This window comes from Pteropus medius, unplaced genomic scaffold (genome assembly GCF_902729225.1).
Source record: "Pteropus medius unplaced genomic scaffold, Ma_sr-lr_union100, whole genome shotgun sequence".
Lineage (NCBI taxonomy): Eukaryota > Metazoa > Chordata > Mammalia > Chiroptera > Pteropodidae > Pteropus > Pteropus medius.
The window spans coordinates 16,847,596-16,875,047 of record NW_024349802.1 but is presented as its reverse complement, the minus strand read 5'-3'; the positions used below and the strand labels follow the sequence as shown (position 1 = coordinate 16,875,047).

Genomic DNA, 27,452 nt, shown 5'->3' with positions numbered 1-27,452 from the left:
GACCAAGATCGAACGCAGCTGTGCATCCATAACTGTGTGTAACTGGATACATGTGTAGACTGGATAGTCCTGGATGTTAAACAAGAGATTGTACTGTGTGTGTGTGTGTGTGTGACAAGATAGGCATGTCCCGAGTGTCTGACTGGCTGTGTCTGTAAGTGACCGCGAGTGTGTGGGCACGCTGTGCTGCATGAAGCGTTCACCGTCACTGCCAGCTCTAGAGTCCTGCAGTTGTCTTTCACAGAATCCCAATCCCAATTTAAGGTGCGTTTCCCCTCAGCTTGCTACCCAGTGTGTGGCACTGTGCTGTTGGCTGCCTTTGGAAGAAGTGGCTGTGGATACAGGGAAGTGGTGGCTGGCAGAAGTGGGGAAGTCATGGGCACCAGCTCTTCTTCCTAGAGTTCAATGTTAAGTGAAAATGTTGGCTTGGTTTTCCGTTTGGTCTATTAAAATGAACAAAAAATGTTTCTTAGGATGTGGAATGAACCAAAGGTGGCTTTTCATGGAAGGTCACTGAAGCGAGTTTGCCCTCCTTGCCTTGATATTGCTGGGACGACTCCTGGATCATAAAACTGTGGGTGACTCTGGGGGGCGATGGGTAGTGTTTGCCTGGTCTGCTGTGTGGAACTTCAGCATCAGTGATGAGGGAGAAGTGCTTCTGAGTGCTGCTGGGTGCTGCTGGTGAGCACAGGCAGTGAAGGCAAAGGACACCAGTGATTGGACGTGGTGCTCTGGAATCCAGGAAAAAGTTAGGACAGGGCATGGCACTGAGGGACAGCTCTCACTTACCTCAGATGTGATGAGTATGGAAAAAGTTAGTAAAAAATAGAATTCTCAGCATTCTCAAGTCATTTTTTAATCTTATCTTTATTTTTCCCACGCACCCTTACCCTAAATTCTCTTGTGTTTGCAACGTTCCCCGCCCCGCTCCCCGTAGGAAACATCTTTACAATAATTGTTATTGAACAGCCGAGCTGGTCATCATTTAACTGTAACACAGCAGAGCTAGACAGAGCTTTAGGGACTGTTCAGCTCAGCCCCTGTTGAACAGATAGAGGTCTCAGGGCCAAGAGGACAGTGGTGCTTTTGGTTCCTCTGAGTAACCTGGATTTTATTCTGGAAGCTGGTCTTTCTAGGGGCCATAGTGGCCTCATAACCAACAACTTAAATGTACTTTCTTCTATTCTCATTAACCCGGACCTCTCTGACTTTTTAACCCCCTCATCTCTTTCCCCAAAGAGTAGCACTTGAAAGCCCAACCTAAACAACCTGCTACCCCAAGCCACCTCCTGATCTTCCATCTGTTTATGAACCATCACCATCTTCCATGTCACCTGGCTGGGAACTGAAGTCACTTTTTCCTTCATCAGTAGTGGCCACAGCTTAATAGGCAGGTTTTACTAGTTTTCCTTCAATACATCTTGACTCTAATTTTTTTTTGTTCACCTGATCGGGTGAAAACCACATCAGGGATTTCCGGAAATAGGAACAGATATAGACTGTGATCATTGGAAAAAAAATGCAGAGCAAATGCACAAAGTGGAGACCCTTGATGTTACCATTGTCTGAGTAATAAGTTAAATCAGTTTTTTGGAAGAATCTGGGCCTTCTGATGGCTGTAACATTAAATGACCTAGATCAAGTCTCTTGGCCATTCTAAATTTCAGTTTCTTCATTCATGAAATGTGATAAAAGATTTCAACTAAGACCTAGTTGCTAGATCATTTCTAAAGTTCCTTCCAGCTTTAAATTTCTCTAATTATCATTGATGTTCTTTGTTTTAACAGATCACATTTCTCCCAATGCCTTAGAGTTACCTTCCAATATCTAACCATCTTTTTAGAAAATTCAATTTGCCTTTAGGAAAAGGAAATAGTCAAAGGGGAAAAGGATGAAAATGCGCTGGTGACTTAAGTTTGTGGTTTGTGTCTATATCAAGCCTTAGAGTTGAAGGAGTCTTAGGTTACCCATTCTCACGTCCCATCAAGAACAGAATCTTCCATGCCATTGCCTTTTTGAAAATTGAAAAAAAATGTGTCAAGTCTTATTAAGATAATATCGCCCAACACTGTAATCTAGGGTTCCTCAACCTCTGCATTCCTGACCTTTTGGGCTGGATAATTTTTGTCGTGAGGTACTGTCCTGTGCATCATAGGATGTTTAGCAGCATCTCTGGCATCCATTAGGTACCAGTAGCATGCAATAGTTGTGACAACCAAAAATGCCTCCAGACATTACCAAATGTCCCCTTGGGGGACAAAGTCTTCCTGCCCCAACCTCTGTTGAAAACAACTGTTGTAATTCAAACACAAGTATTGTGGTCTTGTACAGAAATACCTGATGACAAAATATTTTAATACATGGATAAATTGCTGTGTTGCTGGCTGCTTTTATGCCCTTTCCGACTTGGCCAAACTAACACATTTACCTTTATGCCTCCTGGTTTCTCATTGCCTTGTTGCTATGCCTGGAAATGCTCAAGATGCTGCTGAAAGCTGAGAAGGATTTCAGAGATAATATAATAATAATCCTAATAACTCACATTAATCCAGCCCTTGATACGTGCCAGGCATGGTTCTAAATGCTTTACATGGATGATCTCATTTAATCTTCATTAAGAATCATGAGAGAGAGTCTTTTATATCCCCATCTTAGAGAGGTGGCATAACATGCTCGTGTTCTCTCAGCTGTGACGTGGTGGAGCTGGGGTAGGTTGGTGTGTTGTCTGACTCCAGACTCCATATTCTTAACCCCCACACGAAAATGCCTTCCATGAATGAGATCTTGACTTTACAGGGTGGAAATGATCTGAAACATCATCCAGTTCAATTGTAGAACCAAGTCTGCTTCTAGAAAGGCTAGAGACCTGAGCGAGGTTGGCCATTGTGTTCAGTTGAAATAATGTGGTTTCTCCCTTTTGTTGTCTTCTCCTCTCTTTGTTATTCAGGTTATTCAGAAATAGCCCCAAGGCATATACAGGTCGAGAGCAGCGGTGGCAGGGTTGGGTAAACTAGGGGAGAAGGACTCAGGGGAAAGGAAGGATGGTGAAAAGGAGCAGACAATGAATGAGACCTTTCTTTTTCCGTTGTCTTCACCATCATCTAAACTTTAGATATCTCTTCTATCACCCAAATTAAAGTTGCCATATTTTTATCAACTCCCTCCTTTCATATTCTTCTTGGCCTGCCCTTTCATTCTTCTATTCTGCTGTTTTTATACTACAGAGGCGGTAGAAAGTGATACTCCTTTAGACAGAGGAGAGTAAGTGCAGTGTAAATGGCCGTCAAGTAGGTTTATTCTCAAACTTTGGTGAGCGTCAGAATCATCCATAGGACCTGTTAAAACACACATTGCTGGTCCCTACCTCCAGAGTTTCTGATTCAGTGCTTCTGGGTTGGAGACTGAGAATTTGTATCTCTAACAGGTTCCTAGGTGATGCTGATGCTGCTGGTCCAGGGACCACAATTTGCAAACCACATGGTTAAGACCTAAAAGCTTCCAACTCACCCACTTGAGATTTAAAAAATAAATAAATACTTTTAAGATAACTGAGCATTTGGATTTATGCGAATCAATGGACAGAGCTATATTAAAAGAACAGTAACTTCTAGGGATTACTTATCATCTCGCACTAAGCATCTAAGCTTTGCCCATCATTTTGAATTTCAGAAAAATATTTGCTTTTTCTCAGCTACGGTACTTCTGCATTGGATTAATTCTGATCTTAGATCTTTCCATGCTCCCTACGTCTATCCACCCCCATTGCTATCTCAATTTGGATGATAAAATCCCTTTTATCCAAATAAAATAATCCAAATTAAAAAGTCCTTTAACATCTTCTCTACTGCCAGATAAATTCTGACTAGTCCCTCTGATATTAAGAAAGGTATGTTAACTGTCCATCCAGCCTCTGTTTCCTATGTAGTTGCTTTGCATTTCTTTTTTCTTTGAAGTCAACGTCACTACCATGAAGAAACCCAACAGAAACTCAAGTCAGAACATTTATATATAACTAATTAAGTTTTTAAAATTTTTATCAAAAAGTTTCTTTTAACCAAATTTCAAACTCAATCAACTACTTCCTTCTTGACTGTCAGCACCTGTTTCTTTTCACATGCCCACATATCCTCCACTGAAACAAAGGGACTCTGAGTACTTGCTCAGAAAGATATAGAGGTCCTGAAACTGAGATGCAATTTAAATGATGTTCATTGCATATTTGCTATGTGCTGTGGAGTTGTAAACACCTGGTCTTTTTTGATTTTTGTATTAAACTCCTGAGAGAAGAGGTGTTTCCCTCATTTACAGATGAGGAAATCAAGGCCTGGAAACTTTAGGAAAACTCTTGTATTAATTACGAGGCTAATTGTATTAGTAAATATATATTTTTGATTATACATAATAAAAGTCAATTCTGGCTTGCTTAAACAAAAATTGAAATTCATTGGAAAATAATAGGGCTTTTCTCATGGATTCAAGGGTCTAGACCCCAGGAAGGATGAGAGCCAGATCATCTCCTAAGAACTCAGCTCCAGGTGTTTATGATCTTTTCCCCATTGCTCTGCCATGAATGTGACAAATTTCCCAGAACGTGTCACCTCTCTGTGCAAATTCTCAAGGAAGAAAATCTGATTGGCCCAATTATTAATGGTCAAGGGGTCATAGCAGAAGCATAGTTGCCATGGGGTTCACTTTCGTAGTTGTAGGTGTTTCCGGTACAGGTGTTCTAGTGGACACTGGAATTGAATGTCTCTTGTTGTCACACAACTGGTGTGGCAGAGACAGGATTTGATCTCAGGTTTAACTCCAAATCCAGTGCTTTTCTTTTACCAAAGGAAAGGTTGATAGAGAAATACATTAATTTGACCTGTACTAAAGATCATCTGCCTTTCTTTTCAGGGTCCCACTATATTAGGCATTCCTGCATAGAGTCTCACTGCCTCTTTTTGTGCATACTTCTCGGTTTCTGATGTCTGTGGCTGCAACCTGGCTCCTCTCTGTCCATTTGGTTTCTGTGTCATGCGGCCTGGCTTCTCATCCTGCTCATGCATGTCATGTCTCTGGCTCACTTAGCACGACTCTGACTCACAGATTGTAAGAGCTAAAGGGATTTATCATCTTGTCCCACCTTCTCTCTGTATAGTAAATAACCAATGATAATGTATGCCAAGCACTTACCATGAGCATTACTGAAAGCTCTAGATCTCATCCAACTCTTCTAACAAACCTGTTGTAGTCTTTTTGGGGGGTATGGGGGGTATTTTCCCAATATTTTATTGTAAAATAAAGTTTGAGAGAAAAATTGAAAGAATTATATAGCAAACATCCACATACTCACCCCATACGATCTACAGTTAGCATTTTACTAATTTGATTTATCATATTTCTATCTATCTACCTCTCTATTCACTCATCAGTCCATTTTTTGGATGATTTTAAAGTTTGTGATTCTTATGCTCATTTTTATAGTTGGGAAACTGAGACCAAGACAATTGACATGACTTGCCCAAGGTCACCACCTCCTGAGGAGCTAATGGAGCTGGCATTTAACGCTGGCAGTCTGACTCCCAAAATCACTGTTTTTAGCCACCAAGCAGCGTTGTTTCTCCTGGAAGGAGAGAGAAAGACTCATTCAAGGTCAGTTAGTGGCAGGGCAATGACCGGCACCAGGTCATCTGATTCTCAAGCTCCTGAAATTTCCATTACATTGACAGATAGTCTTTCCCTTGTCAAAGTGGTATTTCCCTCGCTCTGCAAAGATCTGCATTTTTGGTACTTTACAACCTACCCTAGATCTCTGGAAAGTCTGATTTTTGACGTAGATGATTTTGCAAAACTGATATACTTTCTTTTCAACATTTAAAAATAATTTATGGAAGTGACAGGCTGGGAAATTATCATTTTAGATAACTTTTTACAGTGTTCATAGGACTTTCACATATGTTATCTTATTTGAATTTAATGAGTAGTAAGTAACAGATCTCTGCTAGACAGGTGGGCTGGAGATCTTAACCACACCTAACAGCTGGAGACCTGGAGGCTATGGAAGCAAAATTAGGAACTCAGGGTCACATGGTGCCTAAGAGCAAAGTTGGGGCTCGGTAAAAGACTTAACCTCTTTTAAGTGCCAGTAGACATTCTGTAGGTTTTGAGGAGCTACATAAATATCTGGTTAATAAAACTGCACTGGAAAAGTTGAGATGGGGGACCGAGATCCTTTATGGGATGACTTAGTAGCTAAAGGTGTGGGCTCTGAAGACACTGCCTAGTGTAGCATTTCTATGCCTCAGTTTCTTCATTGGTGCAATGGGAACAATTGCAATACTCTTTCATAGCTTGATGTGAAGATGAAATAAGATAACTCATGTGAAAAGTTTGGTACTTAGTATGTGTTTGAGAAATATCAGTTTTAGAAATGTGTCATTATTCCTTTCCTGCTGCTTCTTCAGGATTCTTCTCTCTGTGTTAGATGGGCCCCTCTAAAACCTACAGATATAGTTTTACCTTTTTCCTGAGGGGTTTGTTTGGGGACTTTGGGAAGGAGACTGTGGGCAGCAGCATTCAAGGAGGTGACATCTTATTAGTCTAGTAAAGATGCAGATTCTGCTCAGGAATTTCCATCTAAGCTGTAAATAGCCCATGTCCTTTGAGATTACAGTGGGATGCCTAATTGGATATGATAATCAGCACATGATATCTGAAGTAGAGAGTTCTGTAAAACTGTTTTCTAATCCAGAAAGCTCAGAAGACATACAGGGTGAGGACAGAAGAGGTAAAATGCTGGCAGAGACTTTTCCCTTGGCATGCACAGAAAATACTGTGATCCAGGTCTTTCAGCTGATGAAGCATTTAAACAGATATGGAAAAACGATTAAAGAGGATTTCAAAATGATGAGCTCACCTGTGTGGATTGCACTCCATCCTTGCAGTGTTTCCCAAACTGCTCTCCATGAAGCATCTGTACCAAAGTCACTGGGATATTTGTTTGAATGCAAATTCCTGGACCTACTGATTCACAGATGCTTTGAGCAAGGTACCCAAATCTGCAGTTTTGCAAGTGATTTTTAGGTATTCTAATGTTTGAGAACCATTGCTATCTGTAGCATAATTCTATAAGGTTCAAAACACTAATTTTAAAGACTTAATTGAGATGGAATACAGATTTTTGCTTTGACCTGCCCTAAATTCCTGGCCTCTGAAATCAGTGGTGACAAAACCGTTTGAGAATTCTCAGGCTTGACTTTCAGAGGCCTCTCCCATAGAGAAGAGGGATAATTTCTGGAACCACATTCCAAAGTCAGGGACATCAACTCTCAGGTGCATAGCTGTCTCCAATGACTGGGACACTGCCAAGCTGGAGACCACCTTGTTACAATAGCTAGTCAACATTATATTGTGAACTCACTGGACATCTGTTTTTTAAGTGTTCATTTTCATTCATTTTTTGCAATAACCTTGTGAGGTTAATATTATGCTTATCCCCATTATACAGATGATGCCATGGAGGCCAGAAAAAGTAAGTAGTTTGTCCTAGGCATGCTGGAATTTGATAGAACTAAGGTTGATTACAAGGCTGTGCTTTGAATCGGGGGCTCGCAAGCCCTCTGATCGGCTGCCTGCTTTTGTGTGGCCTGTGAGATAAGTTTTTACATATTATAATTGTGGAAAAATATCAAAAGAAGAGCATTATTTTGTGATAAGTGAAAATTATATGAATTTTAAATTCAATGTCCATAAATACATTTTATTGGAAAACGGCCATGCTCATTAATTTACATGTTGTCTATGGCTATTTGTGTACCACGAGAGCAGATTGGAATAGTGATACTGACTTTATGCTCTGAAAAGCCTAAAATATTTGCTAAATGGCCCTTTTCAAAAAAAAAAAGTGCCAATCTCTGCTTTAAACCACTAGGACAGTGTTTCCCAAACTTTAATCATTTGAGTACTACCTATGTGATTCTCATGCCATTTGGAGCATTATGTGCATAGCACTTTCTTTAGATCAATTAGTTTTCCTTAAATAAATTTCTTCTATTTTACAAAGAAACAAAAACATAAGTGGAAACCAGTACCAACTGTGAGAAATAGAAGGTAACTGTACAAACAGATGCAACACACACAAAACAGTGTCTCAGATTTTAGCTAAATAGTTGGAGCAAATACTGTCACTGTTCCTTCCATTTTCCAGGAGATCCCTGCACCATATCTGTGTACACCATCCTGACTTCCAATGATGAACTCGAGAGACTGCCCTCGGTCTGCTAGAATTGACTTTGCTTAGAAACACATTTTAATTGGAGGTGCATGGGAATCCGTGTACCCCTGTGGATAGCCCTTAATGAGTCAATGATGGGTGTGGGAGTATCAGCACCCCAGTTCTCTCCCAACTTGTCTGAGATAACCCTGAGGCATAACACAGACCTCCTTGGCTGCTTTGCATTCCCTTCCCTGTGTCATTCATTACTCCTCTGTCAGTGTGCCTGCACTTGCTAAGTAAACTATGTGCATTTATTTAGTCCTCACCTGAAGATCTGCTTCTTGGGGAGACCTCAGTAAGACAATACCGTTTCTCGCAAAGGTTTGTGAGCTAGAAATCTGTTCTTTATTATAAAAGAGAGATTAGCAAATATTAGGAAGGATTAAAAGGTAAGCTAACACTTACCTGAATCCTTTTCTTCAATGTAAATAATGGATTAAATTAGAAAATAAAAAGAAAACACATTTTTCACCATGATGGTACTTAATGCTCCATCCACCTACTGCCTGATATGTACTTTCTTCAGTGACAGAGAACCACATTTGGGAAATTGACGTTTTACCTTAAAAAGAGATCCTCAGACTAACAGCATTAGCAATAAATACCAGGGAACTTGTTAGAAATGCAAATTAACCACTCTAAACCTACTGAATCAGAAATTTGGGGGTGGGGCCCAGCCATTGTGTTTTAAGAAGCCTCAGGGTGATTCTTCTATACTCTTAAACTTGAGAACCATTGCTTTACAAAAAATTGGCCTCTTATTTAGTTCTGCTCTCCTTGCATTCTTAGATTTCATCAGAACTCAGAGTCATCCAAGACTTGCTTCCTCCTCACAAACGTTGACTCAATGACGGTTTTCTGACTTCTGTTTGAGCCTCCCACTAAGGCGGACCTTGTTGCTTGCCAAGGCACACAGGTCAATAATTGGACAGCTCTGCTGTTAAATGATCTACCTAATAGCCTCAAACTCTTGAGACCTACACTCATCTCTCATTTGGAGACACAAAGACAAGGCTGATTCCTTCTCTGATTATCCAGTAGAGCTTCCATATCATGTCATGCTGTTCATTTAATAGATATTTATTGATCATATATGGTGTCTCTGTCCTCGTAGAACCTATGGCCAAATTCAGAGTAAGACATTCAACAAGTGATCAGAAAAGTAAATGTATAAATAAATGACCTCCTGGATATATATATATATATATATATTTTTTTTTTCCTTCATGAAATAGCCAGATTCATACTTAATTGGGTCTGGTTTCTTGTAACCTCACAACTCTGGTCATATTTTTGGAGGGTCAAAGGGTGAAAAATCTCTGCTTTAAAAAAACAAACAAACCGATTTTTAAAAACCGTTGAGATGTGCTCCCTTCAGTGCTACGTGAAATGAAAGTTTATGTCTCTCCTTTACTTTTTCTATGATCCATTCTTTTTCTCAAAGTATAGATTAGGTATGCCTGTTAAATATTCTTTCAATGGTTAAGTACAATTTTTTTTTTTAATGAAAAGGTTAAAGTTCCCAGCTAAGAAAAAATTTTTTAAGAGCTTATACACACTTTCACTTACACAGTACCATTTAGCTGTCTAGATAAATAAACAAATAAGATGATTTTTTTCCCAGAACTAATTTACAGAGAGAAATTCATTTAAATAGTATGTATCAACTGATTGAGGTTTAACTTAAAATTAAAAAGCCAAAATGAAAAGCAACAAGTGGTTATTTGGGATCAAAGAATAGCAGCTAGGGAGGCACAGGTTCAGGCAGAAATTCAAATAGTGTCCCAATGATAGAGTGAAGGCAGAGAAAAGGAAAGGAATAATTACATAAAAAAGAAAGAATTTCTATAGGTGCTGATAAGCTGAGCTACTCTTGGCTATAAATGATTGGTTACTGGATCTGTATTTAGATAGAAAGTCCATAATTATCCATGTTTATGTACACTTTTGTGCTGGTTTTACAAACAATTGTTTGTAAGACAACGTTGGCTTGGCCCAGTCCAAAGGCCTGGCCCAGTTCAGTCTTGTCAACGTAAGAATGTTCAAACCTGTAGAGAATTTTTATAAAATTTATTTGAGCCAAACAAGGCATATGCCTCAAAGCAAGGTCTCAACAGACTAAGAAGAATGCTTCTTAGAATGACAGTTTGCAGCTTCTTTTGGGATTAAGGAGGGAACATAAGATTACATGAAGGTAGAAGGAAACAAAGCAGGATTGGATTACAGGATAGTTAACAAGACTATGTGCACTCTTGAGGGTGGTTTCTCCTATGAGGGGTCTGAAAAGAAGCATTTCAGAGGTGTGTTAACCTAGATGCTTAGAAACAATGACAGAGCTGGCTTAAGGCAAAGATAAATCTTTTTACTGAAGAAGTTTCATGGCTGAGGCATGACTACCCACCATGATCTGCCTAGTTAGGAATTTATGAGCAGATCACCCTATGAGGTTACTTTTCATAGAACTCTCTTTTTTGTCCACAGTCTAAATTTTGAAAGAACTCCAAATTTCTCTGGAATGGCAGCTCTGACTCTATTTGGAAATGGCTCTACTTATGTCATTTTTCACAGAGGTTAAAAAAAAAAAAAATTGCTGAGTCAGCATCCTACGATTGATAAATATTTTCCAGAAAACAAAGTAAACAGCTGAGGAGAGGAATGAATTTTTTTCTCCCGTGTAGTCAGTATGCGCATAGTTGCAATTTTTCAGAAGGTTCAAGAATTGTTTTTATAGTGAAGTTTATAGGAAATCATGATCACCATGGGTTGTAGAAGACGAGGGATGCTTGTGTGTTTGATCCTGGTGAGATAGTGTGTTTTTGTGCATACGGCTAATAATGAGTTAGGGCAATGAGGCAATGAGGCCTATGAGAAGCATTTGAACATGGAATTCTTATCAGATACCTAGCCTTATTCAATTACACATTTTGCTGCTATTATTTTTGTCCCACCTGCTCAGAAATGTCTGAGATCATGCCTGTTTGAGACAGTATATGTAAATTGAGCATGCATCCTTTTTTAAAATTGGAAAATGATTAAAGAAAACTTGGTTCTTTTTTTTTCTGGGGCTATGAGAGGCAGAAATAACACGGACTATCACAGTCCTACAATTTTAGCATTGGAAGAAACCCCAGCAGTCACCAGAATCAGTTCTCGTCTAGATAGACATCCTTAAACAGTTACCCACATGCTGCCTAAATGCCTCCAATGATGAGAAACTCAGCTTTCTGAAATTTCCTTTAACTACTGTGAAGCTGTAACTGAAATTTTTCCCTTTGCTCATCCTGCCCAACACCTTCTAGCCCAGTCTATCCAATAGTTGATGAAATTGAGACCCAGATTGGTAAACAGACTTGTGAAGGGGAGCCGAATTTGCCACCCCAAAATACGTCTCTTTGGCATAAGCATTATTTTAGGTTGATTATTTTTAAGAAACCAGAGACATAGAAAAAACTCTGAAAACAGTAAAAGTTACCCTTTTTAAAGATACATTTACAAGTATAAGAGAAATCTCCATTTGTGTTTTCTGCTTGGTACCAGGAAGAGAAGAATGACTCTAAATCTCTTAAAACTCTTATTAATGGGGAAGGTAATGTCTTAATCTGCATAATGACTTTACTCTTGTTTACTGTGCTTTTTCCGATAACCTCCCATAATGACCTCCCCCATCTCCCAACATCTTTTATCTTTAGCTGGAGATGTTATATAAGGCGGGGTCTTGGGTCTTTTAGAAGAGTTACTCAGTTTTCTTGGGTCTCTCCCATGTATACAGGAGGTATACGTGTTAAACTTGTTTGTCTTTCTCCTGTATATCTATATTTTGTTATAGGGAGTTCTCAGCTAAGAACATAGAAGGGTTGAGGGAAAATTATTTTTCCTCCCCACACTTGCTTAAGAATAGGAACAATGAGTTAGTAGTAGAGTTGGGCTATGAACCCAGGCACAGTAACTCCTGGTCCAGTGCTGCTTCTATATGTCAGGCTTCCACCCTCAATTTGGCAATTTAGATAAATAATGTTTTACTTATTCCTGACAGTTGTCCGAAACAAAGGCATTAAAATATGCCCTTTGATGTAGAAATTTAACTCATGTAGGCATACTCTATAAAGAAATGTGGTCAATCCATGCACAGTTATGCATGAATATCCACCCATTTAGCCACCACCGCCCCCACCACCAAAAAAAAAGTGCAGCAAAGCAAGCTGAGGTTATGACATAGCTCCAAATTGGAAGATGTTGGCACTGTACCAAACTACATCAATATTTGACTCCAATAGGTGGGGACTATTTACAGGTGAGTCCTGTGCTCACACTTTTTATAATAGAGATGCAACCACACACCTTCTGTTAACCATTAATGACTACTCCACAGCAATCTTTCAGAGTATTCTGAATTAAAGAACAAGGGTAAAGATGGGGTGTACTACCTTTTGGGTTTACCCTTTAGTTATTTAGAATGTGTAAGCCAGAAAACTAAAGGTCGGAATAGCAGTGGGTGGCATAAATAAGATGATCTCTTCCTCCCCCTCTCTTTTTAAGGAAAGGCCAGAGTCTGAATGTATTCATCAAGGAGAAGAAGCCCCACAGATGCTAATAAAGTTATATGTTGCCGTAGCTTTCCTTGTGTGACAGAAAATATGTTTTGAATAATTCCAGTGGCTTGAGCTTGTCCTAGCCCTGAGAGAATACTGAGACCTTCTTTTGTACTTCACATGGTAGAAGTGTTTGACACTTGTTTACCGCTCTGCCAGGACTTGCCATGTTTTTTTTTTTTCTGGTTATAATTTTCTAGGACTTTTTCTATGAAAGAGACCAACATGGAGGTAATTACTTCCTGTTGTTTAGACCAGGTGATAGGATATAGCATGACTATCACTGAAACACACACACGCACACATGTAATGATCTGACTTACACTTTAAAAATATCATTCCGACTACCGTGGGGAGAAGAGATGATAGTAGAGCAAGCAGGAGACCAGTTAGGAGGGCATGGTGATAATCCGCGGAAAGGAGATGGTACGTTGTTTGGACCAAGGCACTGGAGGTAATGAGAAAAAGTCAGATTAAGGAATCATTTTCAAAGTGGAGAGAATGAGTTTGCTGATAGTTTAGTTGTAAGATGTGAGAAAAACGCTAGAGATAGACTAGAGATATTGCTCTACGAACCTTCAGTGAATAGGCGGTATTTTAAGCTGTGGAAATGGATGTGATCACTTTAGGAATGATTTTAGATGGAGGAGGAAAAAGGAGGGAGCCCTGTCACATTAGTTGTTAAGATTTTGTACTTAAGTATTTCAAATAAAAGATCATTCCAAATTCAAAATGTAAAAGAGATAGAAGCGGACAGAGCTACTTTGCTTGAGGTCAAAGTCAGGGGTTCAGAGTCTTGTCGGCGAAGCTTTCCCCACACCTGCCACAGACCCAGAAATGCCCACCGGCACCCATGTTAATCTTAGAGGCTCTAAAGAACAAACATTGAAAACCCCAGAGAGAGATCTACATCCTTTCCAGCTCTGGTGGTCTGCCATTCTCTTCCTGGCTGCCAGGCATGTGTGCGTGGTCCTGACCAAAGCATCCAAGGGCCCAGGCTGAGCTTCGTGGTTCTGTTATGTAGATAAACGGATTTACAGTTTCTTCTTGGTAAGATTTGATTAGAAAACTAGCAGATGGAATTATAGAATACCAGAGCTGAAAGTGAACCCAGAGATCACCTCTTCCAATCCTTTCTGTTTGTTGAGAAGTAGATGATGAAGCTTAGAATGAAAAAGGGACTTGCTCAGGGTAACCCCGGAAGAAACAGACCACACTCTGCCACTACATTCTCTGATTCATCATGTTGTGGAACAAATGTGATGAAAAACAGGAATTCTTCTGAAAATTGAAACTATACAGTCAGTATAGAGAGCCAATTTGGTGAAGATCAGTGTCTGTCCATTAAAGGGTGTAAAGCCCTCTGAGAGTCAATACTAGAGGAATTCTTGGTAGTTTGAAAGTTAATTCTCCTTCGACTGGGAGTTCTTAGCCTGGAGTTCATGGGTGGGCCTCAAGGAGTCGTGGGCTTCCCAGAAAGTGTGTAGGTGCATGCACGCACTTGTTTTTTTCTGGGCAGAGAGTTCTCAAGAGTTTACTAGATTCTCAGAGGGATATAAGATTACCCATCCTCAAAAAGGGCTTAAAACCCCACCCCCAAAACCCGCAAATCCTCATGGGAAACAAAACCACTGAGTATTTTAGGCAGTGTACTATTTTAATCTAACAATGTAGTTACTTATTTTCACTAGCTAGTGTCCTAGTACAGATCACATAAAGAAGCTATGTTTCCAGAGTAAAAAGAAGTACCTGTATGTTTTCTTCTCCTGGAGATTAGTAAAACTTAAAGAAACTCTTTGCAATACAGCTATGCCATACCTCAATGTGCCAATAGCTTTTGCCATAGTGTTGTTTATTAACTACTTTTCTGATATTCTACAAAATTCTTAATAAGTGGGAAGCAATTATTATTTGACAATTTTTTTTTTCCTTTAACAAGGACTTTCATTTTCCTATAGACCTTATGGTCTAATCTCTTATTTATTTCCACATTATAGGACCCTGTGGGCACTGACGTCCAGCTCACCCATGCGTATTTCCTGTAATGGACGAACTTGATGCTAATGTGAGGTATGTGACATTTCTGTATATATTGTGCTGCAAATTATGGTCATTTGAACTACGAGGCCTCTGAAAAATCTATGTTAGTAGAGTTACAAAGCTAATAGATATGGATTTTTTCTAACATTTCATATGTAACCATGAGTGTGGTTTGGTTCGATTATTAGTGGTTTTTTTTTCACTTGTGCTTAAATGACAAATATGGCTACAAATGTTCCCAGATCACTGTACTAAAAGTTTGCACTATGAAAGATGGTGTTATGTGAAAGTAGATATTCATCTCAGTAATAGAAAGAAAGAAGATGGATTTAAATAGTGTAACAAAAGCTTAAGAATATCAATCTGTACATCTAAACTTGAATAGATATTTAAGTAGCTATTTATAGCAGGTTCTGGTTTGCCCACTTCTCTTTGTCATTAGATTATGTGACATGATGGTTGCATGGTATAGTTATATAAAGCTAAATGGTCTTTGTTTTGTTTTCCTGTAATTTCCTGTCACCCTTGGAGATCAAATAATAAGATGGCTCCTAGGGAAGTTATTTCTTAAAAGGCTTACTGTATTTTAGTTGGCACAACCAAAGAGTGCAAGAATATTGCATTCAATAAGGCTTAACTGTTATGGATTGGCATTTGAGGCTGAGAACTAGCCATAGATATCAATAGCTGGAAGTCATTATAAAAAAATACATTCCTGGTGTAATCACAGGACAGTGTTTCTTTCACGTGAGACCTGTAGAAAGCACGTTTTGGGTGTAGGGCAGGGGCACTGTGCCTCTGTAGTCGATTTCTGATGTAGCAGAATGCTGTGACAAAAGGGAACTGTCACGTGTCTTGACAGAGACTCTAGTGTAATGTGACTCGAGTTGCGAAGATTTGCTATCACCCCAAACCAGGAATTTTTTTCAGAGTAGAATGTGTCTCACACATAATCCCTGGCACATGGTGAGTATTTACTAAAGGGTTTTAAACAGCTAGTCATTGCTGTTACTACATATATTTTGAATAGGGCTGTGTAATAGTACACCCGGATATGCAAAGAGGTTTTGACTATTGAGCAATGAAATATTTTACACTCTCAATAGAAGCATCGTGGACTTTGTTATTTATCGAACATACTAACTTGGTTCAGAAGCTTAGGACTTTAACACAGATTTTTAAGCTGGTGCCACGTGTTTAATTTTCCTCTAAAAATTTGTGACATTATTTGTAGAGAAAGCATAGTGGAATCTAGAGAATCTCAATTTTATTTTTGATAATTCAAAGGCCGAAGTGAGCAATATCAATGGTGAGAAGTTATGAAATTGTTTAAAGTCTCAGACAGTGTATGAAACTGCATCAGTTGGTTTAGGTGCACTTATTTTTGGATAATTCAGATATTATGATTTCTAACTTTTTAGCTTTTCTAAAAAAGCTAAGTTTCTAGCTTTTCAACATTTATTTATAGCAGCATTGGAATCTAATGACAGAATATAATTCAATTAAATGCACATTAGTCTCTGGTGCTGTGGGACAATTGTGTAGAATACAATATCAAGAATACAATATCACTCCCCAGAATCTTATATCTGGACCATCCTCTCTGTCAAATTTCTAACCTGATCTCATCAACCTGTGCTCATCTTCACCCACATCCCCTCCTCTACTTACCATGTTGGTAACAGGCAAATGCCACAGACTTTCCTTTCATTTCCTCCTTCATCCAGCATCTGAGTGTCCATGATAAAGGAGATATTTTAGATTCACATTTACAAATTGTGATATATGGATCACTAGTAATAGATAATTATTTTAGGTAGTATATGAACATCTTTTTCTTTTAAAGTAAATATTTATTTTAAAGTAACTATTATGGCAAATAGTATTATTTTGCCACTTATAGTAGTGAAATAAAGTTTCCTTTTAAAATACACTTACTTAAAAATTAAAAGTTTGTTTAAAGAATATTATGTAATTTAAAAATGTTCATTAGAAATGAATGTGAAAAAAATCACAAGGGTACTATGCAAATGGCTAATCAGGTTTTTAGAAACTGATTCTCTAGTTATAACTAGATACAATAAATTTTATTACTTTAAGAGTAGAAACCAGAAATTCTTTTTCTGGTGAGGAACAGTCTTCATTTAGTTAAGTGCCTAAATAAAGTGAGAGCTGAAGAGCCTAAGTCCCTGGCACAAAAAAGGAATTTTTTTATATGCTTTGAAGGTAGGAAAATGAGTGGACAGAGGAAGGAGAGAAAGTTGCAAAAGAGAGTAGATTCAGAGAAGGAGACTCTGAGCTCTGCTTAGAAAAGAGTGAAATATCCAGTGACATGGTAAGGGACTTTGAGAGTAGTTAAGGTTGCATGTGTATATTCGTTTGTTTTAAATGTATGTGATGTGTATGCTGACTCTCCCAGGATCCAGCTCTTCAGTAAAACTTGCTAGCTTGGCTAGAAATTGAGTGTTGAATGTTTACTATGTGTGAGGGCATCATGAACTACAAACTTAACACGTATTATCCCTTTTCATTTTTAAAACAATCTTATACTAGGCACATGACATTATACCCATTTTACAACGTGTGGTAACGAAGGCACAAAGAGATTAAGTAATCAGCTCAAGGTCATATAACCGCACTGACTCTTACTACAATACAGATATTTTATGTGAATATGTATGTGTGTGTGAGTGTGTATTGGTGAGATGGCTGACATGCCTTTCTGGGTAAATGTGATTTGAAAGAGAGAATGCACGTGTGAGAATGGACTCCCAAAAGGCACAAGGTGGCAGAAGACTACAAATGTCCAGGGAGATTTCAGAAATCTGAGAGAAAGGTTTAGATTCAATGATTTGTAGAATTGAGAGGCTCCAGCCAATCCTAGTTGACATTTAAGATTAAGTAAAATGTCTAACATTTAAGTATATTGTCGGACCATACTGGCCACTTCATGTTTTGTTTATTTGGATTCATTTAATTGAGTTTGCTAATTCTGTTTCATCTTTACTATTATATGTCGATCAGTGTTCTTGGCTAAAAGCATCAGAAACTAACTTGCTAACATAGTCAATGGTAATTTTGGAGAAGCTACAAGCTCAAAGAATTAAATTGAAAATGCTGTAAGATAGGGCTTCCAAATAAACAAGAACTTAGAGTTCTAGTAGAGTTCAGAAGTGGAACAATGGCCAACCGCAAGAAGAAGTGGTCAGTACATTTCTGCACTGTGGATAATGTCCAACTATTTCCTCTTTCTATATGCAACTCAGGAGTCAGAGTCCGAGAGAGGACATCTGATTGGCCAAACCGAGTCATGTGACCACTGCTTCTAGCCTTCATAATGGGAGGCTCTTATTGCTCAGGAAGATGACATACAATAAGGAAAGTTTAGTCCTCCAAAGAAATTGGTGGTTTTTTAGGAAGAGGGAATGGAGGCCACGTAGCCAAAATGTGACCAATATCAAACTCCATTTGTTTTGTAGCAGTTGGATTTATCTATGGTATTTAAATAATGTTGCTCCATGTGTAAATAAAAGTAAGAGAAGATTCCTTCACTTGTTTGCTACACATTCGTTAAGCACCTGCACTATGTGCCGGGAAGAGTTAACATAAGGGCCTGTTCTTAAGAATTTCATGGTCTAGCTAGAAGACAATCAAACAAGTAGAATTTAATATGACGACAAAAGAACCCTATACTGAGATATACAATGGTCTATAATCTCTGTGAACTATAAGGTTGGACTAAAAGAAAGAAATATTAGGGCTTGATTTTAGGAATATGAGAAGCATTGCCATCATTTTTCCCTAAGGGCATCCATTATATAGAGCAGTCCATGTGGAATGGTTTGACTCATGAGAAAAAGCTGGCAGTGAATCAGGCCCTGGTTGGAGAGGCAAGTTCCTGACAAGTCCTCTCCTTTGGTAAATAGGGTCTCACAAACTTAGTGGTCAGCAGGCAGCTCTTTCCAGACAACCTGAGACCTAACTGATATGTCTTTTGGTCTGTTTGCTTTTGTTGGGGCTCTAGAGGAGACAGCTGTACTCTTTTTGGTGGCTTTGGTGATTTTTCAGAAGATACTTTTTGTAGAAGATCAACTTTTGTTTGGGCGGTGAGCCTGATGGTGCCTTACCCCAGTGCTGTCCTGACACCCATGATGCTACTTGATGTGGCCCTGAAGCACTGACCGCGTGACCGCAGACATAGCCCATGTGTTTTGTTTTGTTTTATTTTGTTTTGTTTTTTATTCTATTTTGTTAACGACCAGATTCTTCCCACCGACATGTGGTTTTCCTCAGCTTAAGTGAGGTCCCTAAAGACAGTCCAGGTCTCCGTCCTTTTCCTCCTGCTGTTTGTTATAATTAAAAAGTTTCTGCTTTCTAAGAATTTTTTTTTCTATCAATTTCTAGTTCCACAAAGTACAGGGTTTGGGCAAGAGATGAGTCAGCGGAGGAAAGTCCAAATATATATAAACTTGCTCTTTGAAGCTTTCTCAGGATGATGACCCCAAACTCTGGAGAAAAAAGTTTATGTCTTGATTCTTTTTAGCTGGCCTTCCTCCTACTGTTCCTGGTCTCCCTGCCCCACAGGCTCTCTAAACTTCCTTGCTGCACTGCCTGCCTTTAATAAGAACACCTTGGTTTAAGATTCTGATTCTTCTCTACAGAATAACTGTTGTGCTTTTTCATTAATGTTTCTCATTCATGACCAAAAAAGCATCTTTTAGGAATGATGAGTCACATAAATGGGAGCATTTCCCACCCTTTGCTAAGGTTTCGGGGAAACTCAGAGCCAAATTTATAATCACCACTAGCAAGTGAGAAAAGATCTCCGAGCACTTACAGTGTGTCAGACCTGCCTTTATTTTTATTTTTCTACCTTTTTTTTTTTGGTCACTTCATCTTGTTTCTTTTGCTTTCTGAACAATATCTTACATTGTTTATTTTTGTAAGCCACTTTAAGGAAGGAAGGATGCTAAATATCCTAAAACCTTGAAATAACTCCTGTCCATGGAAAGGAGAAGGAAAGGGAGAAAATAATTCAAGAAAGAAGTTTTTCAGGAGAAGAACCTTCTCCCTTTGATAGGGGGCTTGGCGCCATGTGCTGGGAAGCCACATAAACCATTTTTGAATGAAAATCAAAACGGCAGCCTTTTGTATAAAACACAGAAAAGCCGAGTCTATACCAAAAGTTGAATATTTAAATATAACATACATACTCTTGATGTAAATGCAGTCATCTGCTGTTCACGTGACAACATTAATTAATAACAATGGCGAGTAGCTGATTTTGAATGAATTATGCAGTTGCTTTAATTCTATCATGACACTAAGTTGAAACTCATTACTTTAAATCAAGAAATTGAAATAATTGGAATCATATAATTACAAGAATTAATCAAAATGATCCAGTTTTAGCAAAGAGAATAGGGGCAAATTTTTAAATAAGGGAATTGACTTTTGGTTTGATTGTTAATATTGGAGACAATACATATATTTCACTAAAGTCTGAGGATGAAATTGGAATTTTTAATGCTAAATATCCTAAAGCCTTGAAATAACTCATAGAGTTTGAAATCAATGTGTACAAGTTGTCCGCCCTAAAGACTTATCAATATGTAATAGACTTGCAGCCAGAGTTAATTCATGTTTGTAATCTGGCAATAGGAACTGTGCATATGTCCAACTTTAAGGCAATGGAATGTTTTGCAAGAAATCTCTCTTCAGGCTTCAAAATTGTAACATGCATTAGCATATAAGGAGAAAGTGAGTGGGTAGTTTAAAAGGGGTTATTTTTATGTTGCTTTAGAAATGTAAATGAGAATAATACTCAACTTTATTGCTTGATGGATAAAATGGCCATAATTCAGTTAGTCTTTTGATTAGATCAGGAGCACAATGAATATGAACTGGAACTCACCATGTGGTGGAAACCTTGGTGCTTCATAGGGTCACAGGGGACCTCAAGCTTGTGACCTAGAGAGTTGCCAGAGAGGACACATTTACATTCCTAAAGCAGTGGTCTCTTGCACTGTGTGAAGTTTGCTGGTTGTGGACCGAACTTTGCAATCTGCTACATGGATGTCGCCTATACAGCTTGCAAACTACAACTAGCGGCACCACCATAGGATACCGGAAAAGTGTTGTTTTGGGTTCAAGTCTTGACTTTCCTACTAACTAGCTGTATCATCTTGAATGATTTAATCTCTCTAAACCTTTAGTGTTGGCATCTGAAAATGGGATTTTTTTTAATGAGGATAATAAGTGATGTAGGCAAAACTCTTAACCTAGTATCTCACATATTGTACTCATTGAACAAATGGTAAATATTGCCCTTAGTTGTCACAATAATCATGAGTGTAGGCTTTTATTACCCATATGACTGCTAATCGATTACTCCTCTGTACATTTCTTGATTGCTTAAATTCAGTGTTCATTTAATTGGCAGACCTTATTAATTCGTTAAATTTTTTTTGACTACTTGTGTCTGATGATTCTATTCTCTGGTGAGGAAACTGAGGCTCCCAAAGGCAATGGAAGACCCTCTATTTTGGGTCTTCTAATAAGTGACATAATTGGGATGATAACACTTCTCTTCTATACCCAGTATTCAGTCCTGTTTTCTCTTTACTCTGCAGCTTCCATCAGCTTGGGCACATTCCTGTTTGGGAATTGGAGGATCTAGGACTCAATCTTGTGTCTTTTTGACTCCTAGTATTATGCTCTATTCGGTACAGCCAGCTCTCCCTTATATGCAATTAACCCCTTGCTTGATGATCTCCTTTTAGAGGAAAACACATCTGTTTCTTTCTGCTTCTCTATCTGTCAGTGACTAGTGGGGAAAATGGAGATTGTTGTATATATTTCAAGTAGTAAATTGGTCACCAAGTTCCCTGGAAGGACAGGAAGAAAGGGATGTTAATAGGTCAGGAAGTTTCATGAATCCCGTCCTTGCCACAATGTCCTGGAAATGCTGCGGCTATCACATTTGTTGTTCAAAGAACTCTTTGCTGCTGTGCTCACTGCTGAAGGCACCTCCAGATACTGGAGACAAATGGTATTTTTTTTCCTTCTTCCAGTCCAGTTCAGTCCATTCTGAACCTTCCCTTTGGAAAACAACCAGAAGTCAGTGGGCAAGGAAGTATGGAAAATGTAGGTTTCAGGCTTCTACCCTGTCTGATGGAGGTGAGTGCCTGAAAGAGTGGCAAATAACAGGCACGGCTTCTTTGCTATAACCGAGCTTCCTTCTGGAACTTAACAGCTCTGGAACTTGATGCATTGGGCTTCACAAGCCTGCAAGCTCACATGGGATCACATTAACATAAATCTCTGAATCTCTGTATCTGAGTCTTCATCTGCTTGATTACTGGAAGCAGTCTTATGCCCAGTTCACATTGTCCAAGTATTTTGGGGCATTTGATTATTACTAAAAGTGGGTGCTTATAAATATCCCTGAATTTGTTCTGCTTCCCAAGCTAAATTTTGGCAACTTTCAGCTCTGTTTCACTGAAGTGCTAATCTGTATCTATTAACCGAAGCCTCTTGATACTGGAGTTCTACATTATTACACATGTAAAGTGAGAAGAACATGCATTCTGTGTAATACTTGATCAGAGTGGATCTCCTACTAAAATTGCTTAAGACACAAGTGTTTCAAAAGCCAGTAGCACAGCATTTCCCAATCTCAGAACTTATCTTTTTCAGGAACACACAGAAGAGTTGGATCCTGAGGAATGTTTATATCAACTGTTGTACGTTCTCAACTACCACACGCATTATCCTGAGGCTCTTCACTAGTCAATCCTAGTGTGTCTGGTTCCCTTTCTTATGACACCTTGTCATCCCTTACTGTATCTTGGTTCTTTGAATATCCTGCCAGCCATCACCAAGCTTTATTTAAACATCAGCTTTCAGTAAGACTTTTCTAGATAGCGTCTCAGGACTTGTTTAAATCAGTGGATGTGAATAGCTGGGCGGGGATTGAGGTATTGCCTCACTTTACAAAACATTTTACAAGATCTGTTTGATTCTCAGCTCCAGTCCAGTCACAATTTCCTTGTAGTTAATAGGATTATAGCATGGTCTGTATTGAAGGGTCATCTGGATTCCAGAAAAACTGGATCTTCTTATCCCTTTTTAGAAGAATGGGCTGTTGTGAGATTCAAGAAGCATATGACTGTTGCTGAGAATTATTTGAAATCCCTTACAAGCTCCTTGCCTAGGGCTTATAGATTCTTCAAGTCTCACAAAGCAAGTACACAAGAGAAATACAAAGAGTTCCAGAGAGGTTAAGTGATTTTTCCTAAACCCACACAGCTAACAAGTGATTAGCCTGAGACTAAAACCCAAATGTTTGCTTCTAAAATCAAATTTTTTCAGATTATTATCCAGCTATCCAAAGACAGCAAACTATTTTCTAAAGGGCATATAATTTACATTAAAATGTTACTTAATTGAACATGTCTAAATCTGAAAAATGGATTTAGATTAAACTAGAAAAATATTAAAGCTTTCGTTATTCATTGCCTTGATCATTTCCAAGAATGGTTTGCTATGGTTCAGATGTTCCTCTAAGCACATGACCTATGTGCTCTCCTTCAATCCTGATAACTCTGAGTTCCTTATTGTTATAAGCTGAATGTTTGTGTCCTCCTGAAATGTGTATGTTAAAATTCTAACCCCCAACGTGATGGTACTAGGAGATGGGGCCTTTGGGAAGTAATTAGGTCATGATGGCAGAGACCTTGTCAGTGGGAATTAGTGCCCCTACAAAAGAGACCCAGAGAGCTCTCTGCTTTCCACCATGTGAAGACACCATGAGAAAATAGCCAATTGCATACCAGGAAGTATGGTAATTTGTTATTGCAGCTCAGACTGACTAAGACATTCACTGATAGTGTCCTCATTATTACATATAAGGCGACTGAGGCAAAGAGCGATCATTATTTTGTCCAAAGTCACATTTCAAGTAAGAGGTAAAGCTAGTATTTTCCCCTAGATTTGCTTGATGTCAGAATCTATCCTTTGAGTGTCACAGTTTGCTTGTGCAAAGATTTCTGTGTGGTAGAGAGTCCATTATTAGACACTTGTAGACTTGGGTTCCCCAACTGAAGTCTTGACAGATAGCATTTGTTAGTCAGGTCCAGGTTTTTAAAAATGGACTTAAATGCCTTTATGGAGGTGGGCCCTCTCCAGTTTAGTAGAGTAACAGCGATTCCCATTGTCTGAAAAGAAGCCATTTGATCTACTACATTTCTTTCCACAGACACGGCAACCAGCCCAGTCGTCAGGGAGTTCCATCAGCCTGCCAGGCCCTTGAGGCTTCTTATTTTATCACTTAAATTTGGAAAACAATGTTAAGAATTATCCGCATTTTTACAGACCATATTATGACATTTAGTACCTGCTATTTTCTCTATGGAAGTCTGTTTTATTACCATTTAGCAAGTAAGGTTGTGTTGAATTTAAGAACTTTTTTCAATTAAGGAATTGGTGCAGGTTTCTAAATAAATTCCTGTTAAATGATTACCATTTTATCAGTCAGGTAATGATGTTCAGGCAGTGTTCTTATTTGCATTTCTAAAGAACTGTAAGAATAATCTTTTTTTTCCCTTTCTCCTCTTCCCACTCTTTTGCTCCTTACCTTATGATGGCTTTATTAATTTCAATGCTTGCAAAAGGTTTTCTACAAAGTACTCATCTTTGAATGTTCAATATTATCATGCCTTTATGCATATCAGATGTAGATGCATATTTATTATAAGGTCTCACTATCAACAATGTAACTGACATTTTTAGCTTCACCCTATCTCAAATGTCACCATTGTTCATTATTTATAATTATAGCAGTCCAAACCCTCAAAAGTTGAATTCCAGAAAAAGTGTATATGTAGATATATAAAACTAGAAGGTCATTTCTCAGCATTTGAAAAATGTTGGCGATAGTGAATGAAGAAAACTAGATATGCAAGGTCCAGAAATGTGATTGATCTGCACAGGAGAGGGAAAAGGCATGTCAGGTATTATGGGAAGATGACTCTGGCAGAGTGCAGATTGAATTACACTCATGACAAGAGTTAGGGGTTCAGGGACTCAGTTAGGAGACTGTTATACTTGTGCATGGACAGAGGTTAACGACCAGAACTAAGATCACGGGAGTGGGAATGGAGGAAGAGGACACAGATTCTAGAGGAAGTAGAATTTGTGGTAGAAGGTGAATAATTGCATGTGAAGGAAAAGGAAGACATTTTGAAGGTGACCATGGAGAACTAGGGTGCATGGGCAAATAGAGCTTAGTTTCGAGCTGGTTGAGATGGAGAAAATTCTAAGACATTTGATGATAAACATCTAATAGAAAGTTGGCTAAATTGGCGTGGAAATGTTTTGGAGGAGATTCGGATCCCATCTGCTGCATGATGAATTGAATAAACTAGAAATTGACCCCCAAAAGCTCTAATGATCTTCTAGACAAGGGAGAGATAAATGTAGATCTCCAAATCTTAATATCAAGGAGACTGCCTGTGTATGAAGCTTCTTCCTTCTTGAGACTTCAGGAATCATTTCATTTTCTTAACTTGCAAGTACTAAGGAAGGTTTGCACAATTAGGATGTGTGTAAAACTATGACCCTTATCTCCTACACTCAGAAAGCTTATAAGAGCAAGCCACCTGTTTTACATCTTTAGTGAACCTGAAATTAGTGAATTATTTACTTTGTACTTCATTTCTAGTCAGTGCAATTGTGAGAATTGAGTCTAATATTTTTTCATAGTAAATGGATTGTTGATGACTCATGAGGGTTATGATGTAAGAAATGCACAAGTATTTGGAAAATAAATAGTGCATTGATTTAGTGTGAGTTTTAAACAAGCTGTAATAATTAAGGGCTTCAACTAATTTAGTACTTTAGTAGATGATAAGAAAATCCTTTCCCTAAAAGGGAGTGTTTTGATGGCTTGTCCCGAGATTGAACTGCATTTTATCATGGCACTGCTGACAGAAGTTTTGAAAACAAATCGAGTCACCCCAAAGAATCCTGAGAATCTGGAAAATTGTGGCCAATTTCTATTTGTAACTTCAAACATGTTATTTTCTATGGTTGTATTGGTGATGGACGAGCATTGTTGATGGGCAGCATCATGCAGTTTGATACTCCTAATTGATGAGTACTGGCCCCCCAGTCTTATATTTTGAGAGACTGCATAAGCCTCTCAGGCTGATTTTCTGGAGAGTCAGCCTGAGGTCAGTGTTATAACTTCCTATAACTAACAAAAAAGGAATTGACTGTGGGTTGAGATCAGTCTTCAGTCCAAGATTATGGGAACAAAATCAGAAGAGAAAATGGTTCAATCTACTTCAGAAAAAAAAAAAAAAAAAGCTTTACTACTAAGAACTTCACTTTAATTGTTTGCAGAAATATTGATGCTGCTAATAAGAACAGGGAAGTTGAAAGGTATTTAAAATATCTCATCTAGTCAAAAAATCCTAAGCAGTTAGTCATATTCTTTTTTAAAAAAAATCTGTAATTCATATTTAACTAATTGTGGCTTGCTTCTATCCAATTATGTTGAACTGATGAGGTTTTACTCTGTGAAAAAAAAAATAACTAGTAACCTTTTTATACCAGATTAATTTTAGCACTGTTTTATTTAGAATTATGTAACTTTGACTCTGCCACCCCCTTCTACCCTTCTTGTCATTGCTGTCATTAGCCTTTGCCATCTCTTTTCTGAATGATTGGCATCATCGCCAAACTCCTTTCTTGACTATGGCTGTCCTAGCTCCAATTGATTTAGCAGCCAGATGACCGACTATTTTCATTTGGCTTACGTCCCATCATGCCTATCCCCTGTGTTTTGTCAACTTCCTCCTCACACTTCAAATCACCACTCAGTTATCTCCTACTGACCTCCCAGCCTTCCCTACCTCTTCTCTGTGTTCCTAGAGCTCTGTGTACAAATTGCTGTCATAAATTGTTTGTGATTGTCAAATCATTTATAATTATTTGTTTAATATGTCTCTCTCCTCTGCTGGACTTTATGTGCCCAGATTTTAGCTCACTGTCTGGCAAAATATAGCATTGGAGGAGCTTACCTGAAATTGAGAAAGCCTTTATATGTCACTTTACAACTCTTTAGGCCTGCTTTCCTCATCATTAAAGACCTGTCCCAGATAGATTTGTGTCCAGTAGATATTAACAGTCACCACCTTTACCTCCCATCTCCTCGACACTCAATTTCATTTGCAACTATGGATCCTGAGGCTGTCGGATAAGGAGAGGAGATGGGAGAGTAAAAGGACACCAGTTCTTTATTTGAAGTTAAAAGACCTCTCCTGTCGACGTGTGCAGATTTCATGGCATGGGACTTTGGTGACAGGGTTGGTGCTCTGTATCCCCTACCTGGGCTGGACTCCTCTGCAGTACTGCCACCCCTAGCACCTTTCCTGCTATTTCTAGCTAATAGGTATTGAGCACTCAGTAGTGTAGGTTCGTGTTCAACTCTTTATAAGTATTTTTTCATTCACTCCATATAACAGTTCTATGAAGGGGATGCTCTTATCATCTGTATT

General features: G+C 38.5%; 1 protein-coding gene across 3 annotated transcripts in view; it reads left to right on the top strand.

Annotated features, from left to right (window-relative positions):
• HTR4 (5-hydroxytryptamine receptor 4) overlaps positions 1–27,452 on the top strand; it is a 111,397-nt gene that overhangs the window by 787 nt on the left and 83,158 nt on the right. For all 3 annotated transcript variants that reach the window (XM_039836488.1, XM_039836489.1, XM_039836490.1), the window contains exon 2: positions 14,847–14,919. In XM_039836488.1, the coding sequence (XP_039692422.1) occupies positions 14,894–14,919 (26 nt within the window). In that variant the 5' untranslated portion in view covers positions 14,847–14,893. The remainder of the gene's footprint in view (positions 1–14,846; positions 14,920–27,452) is intronic.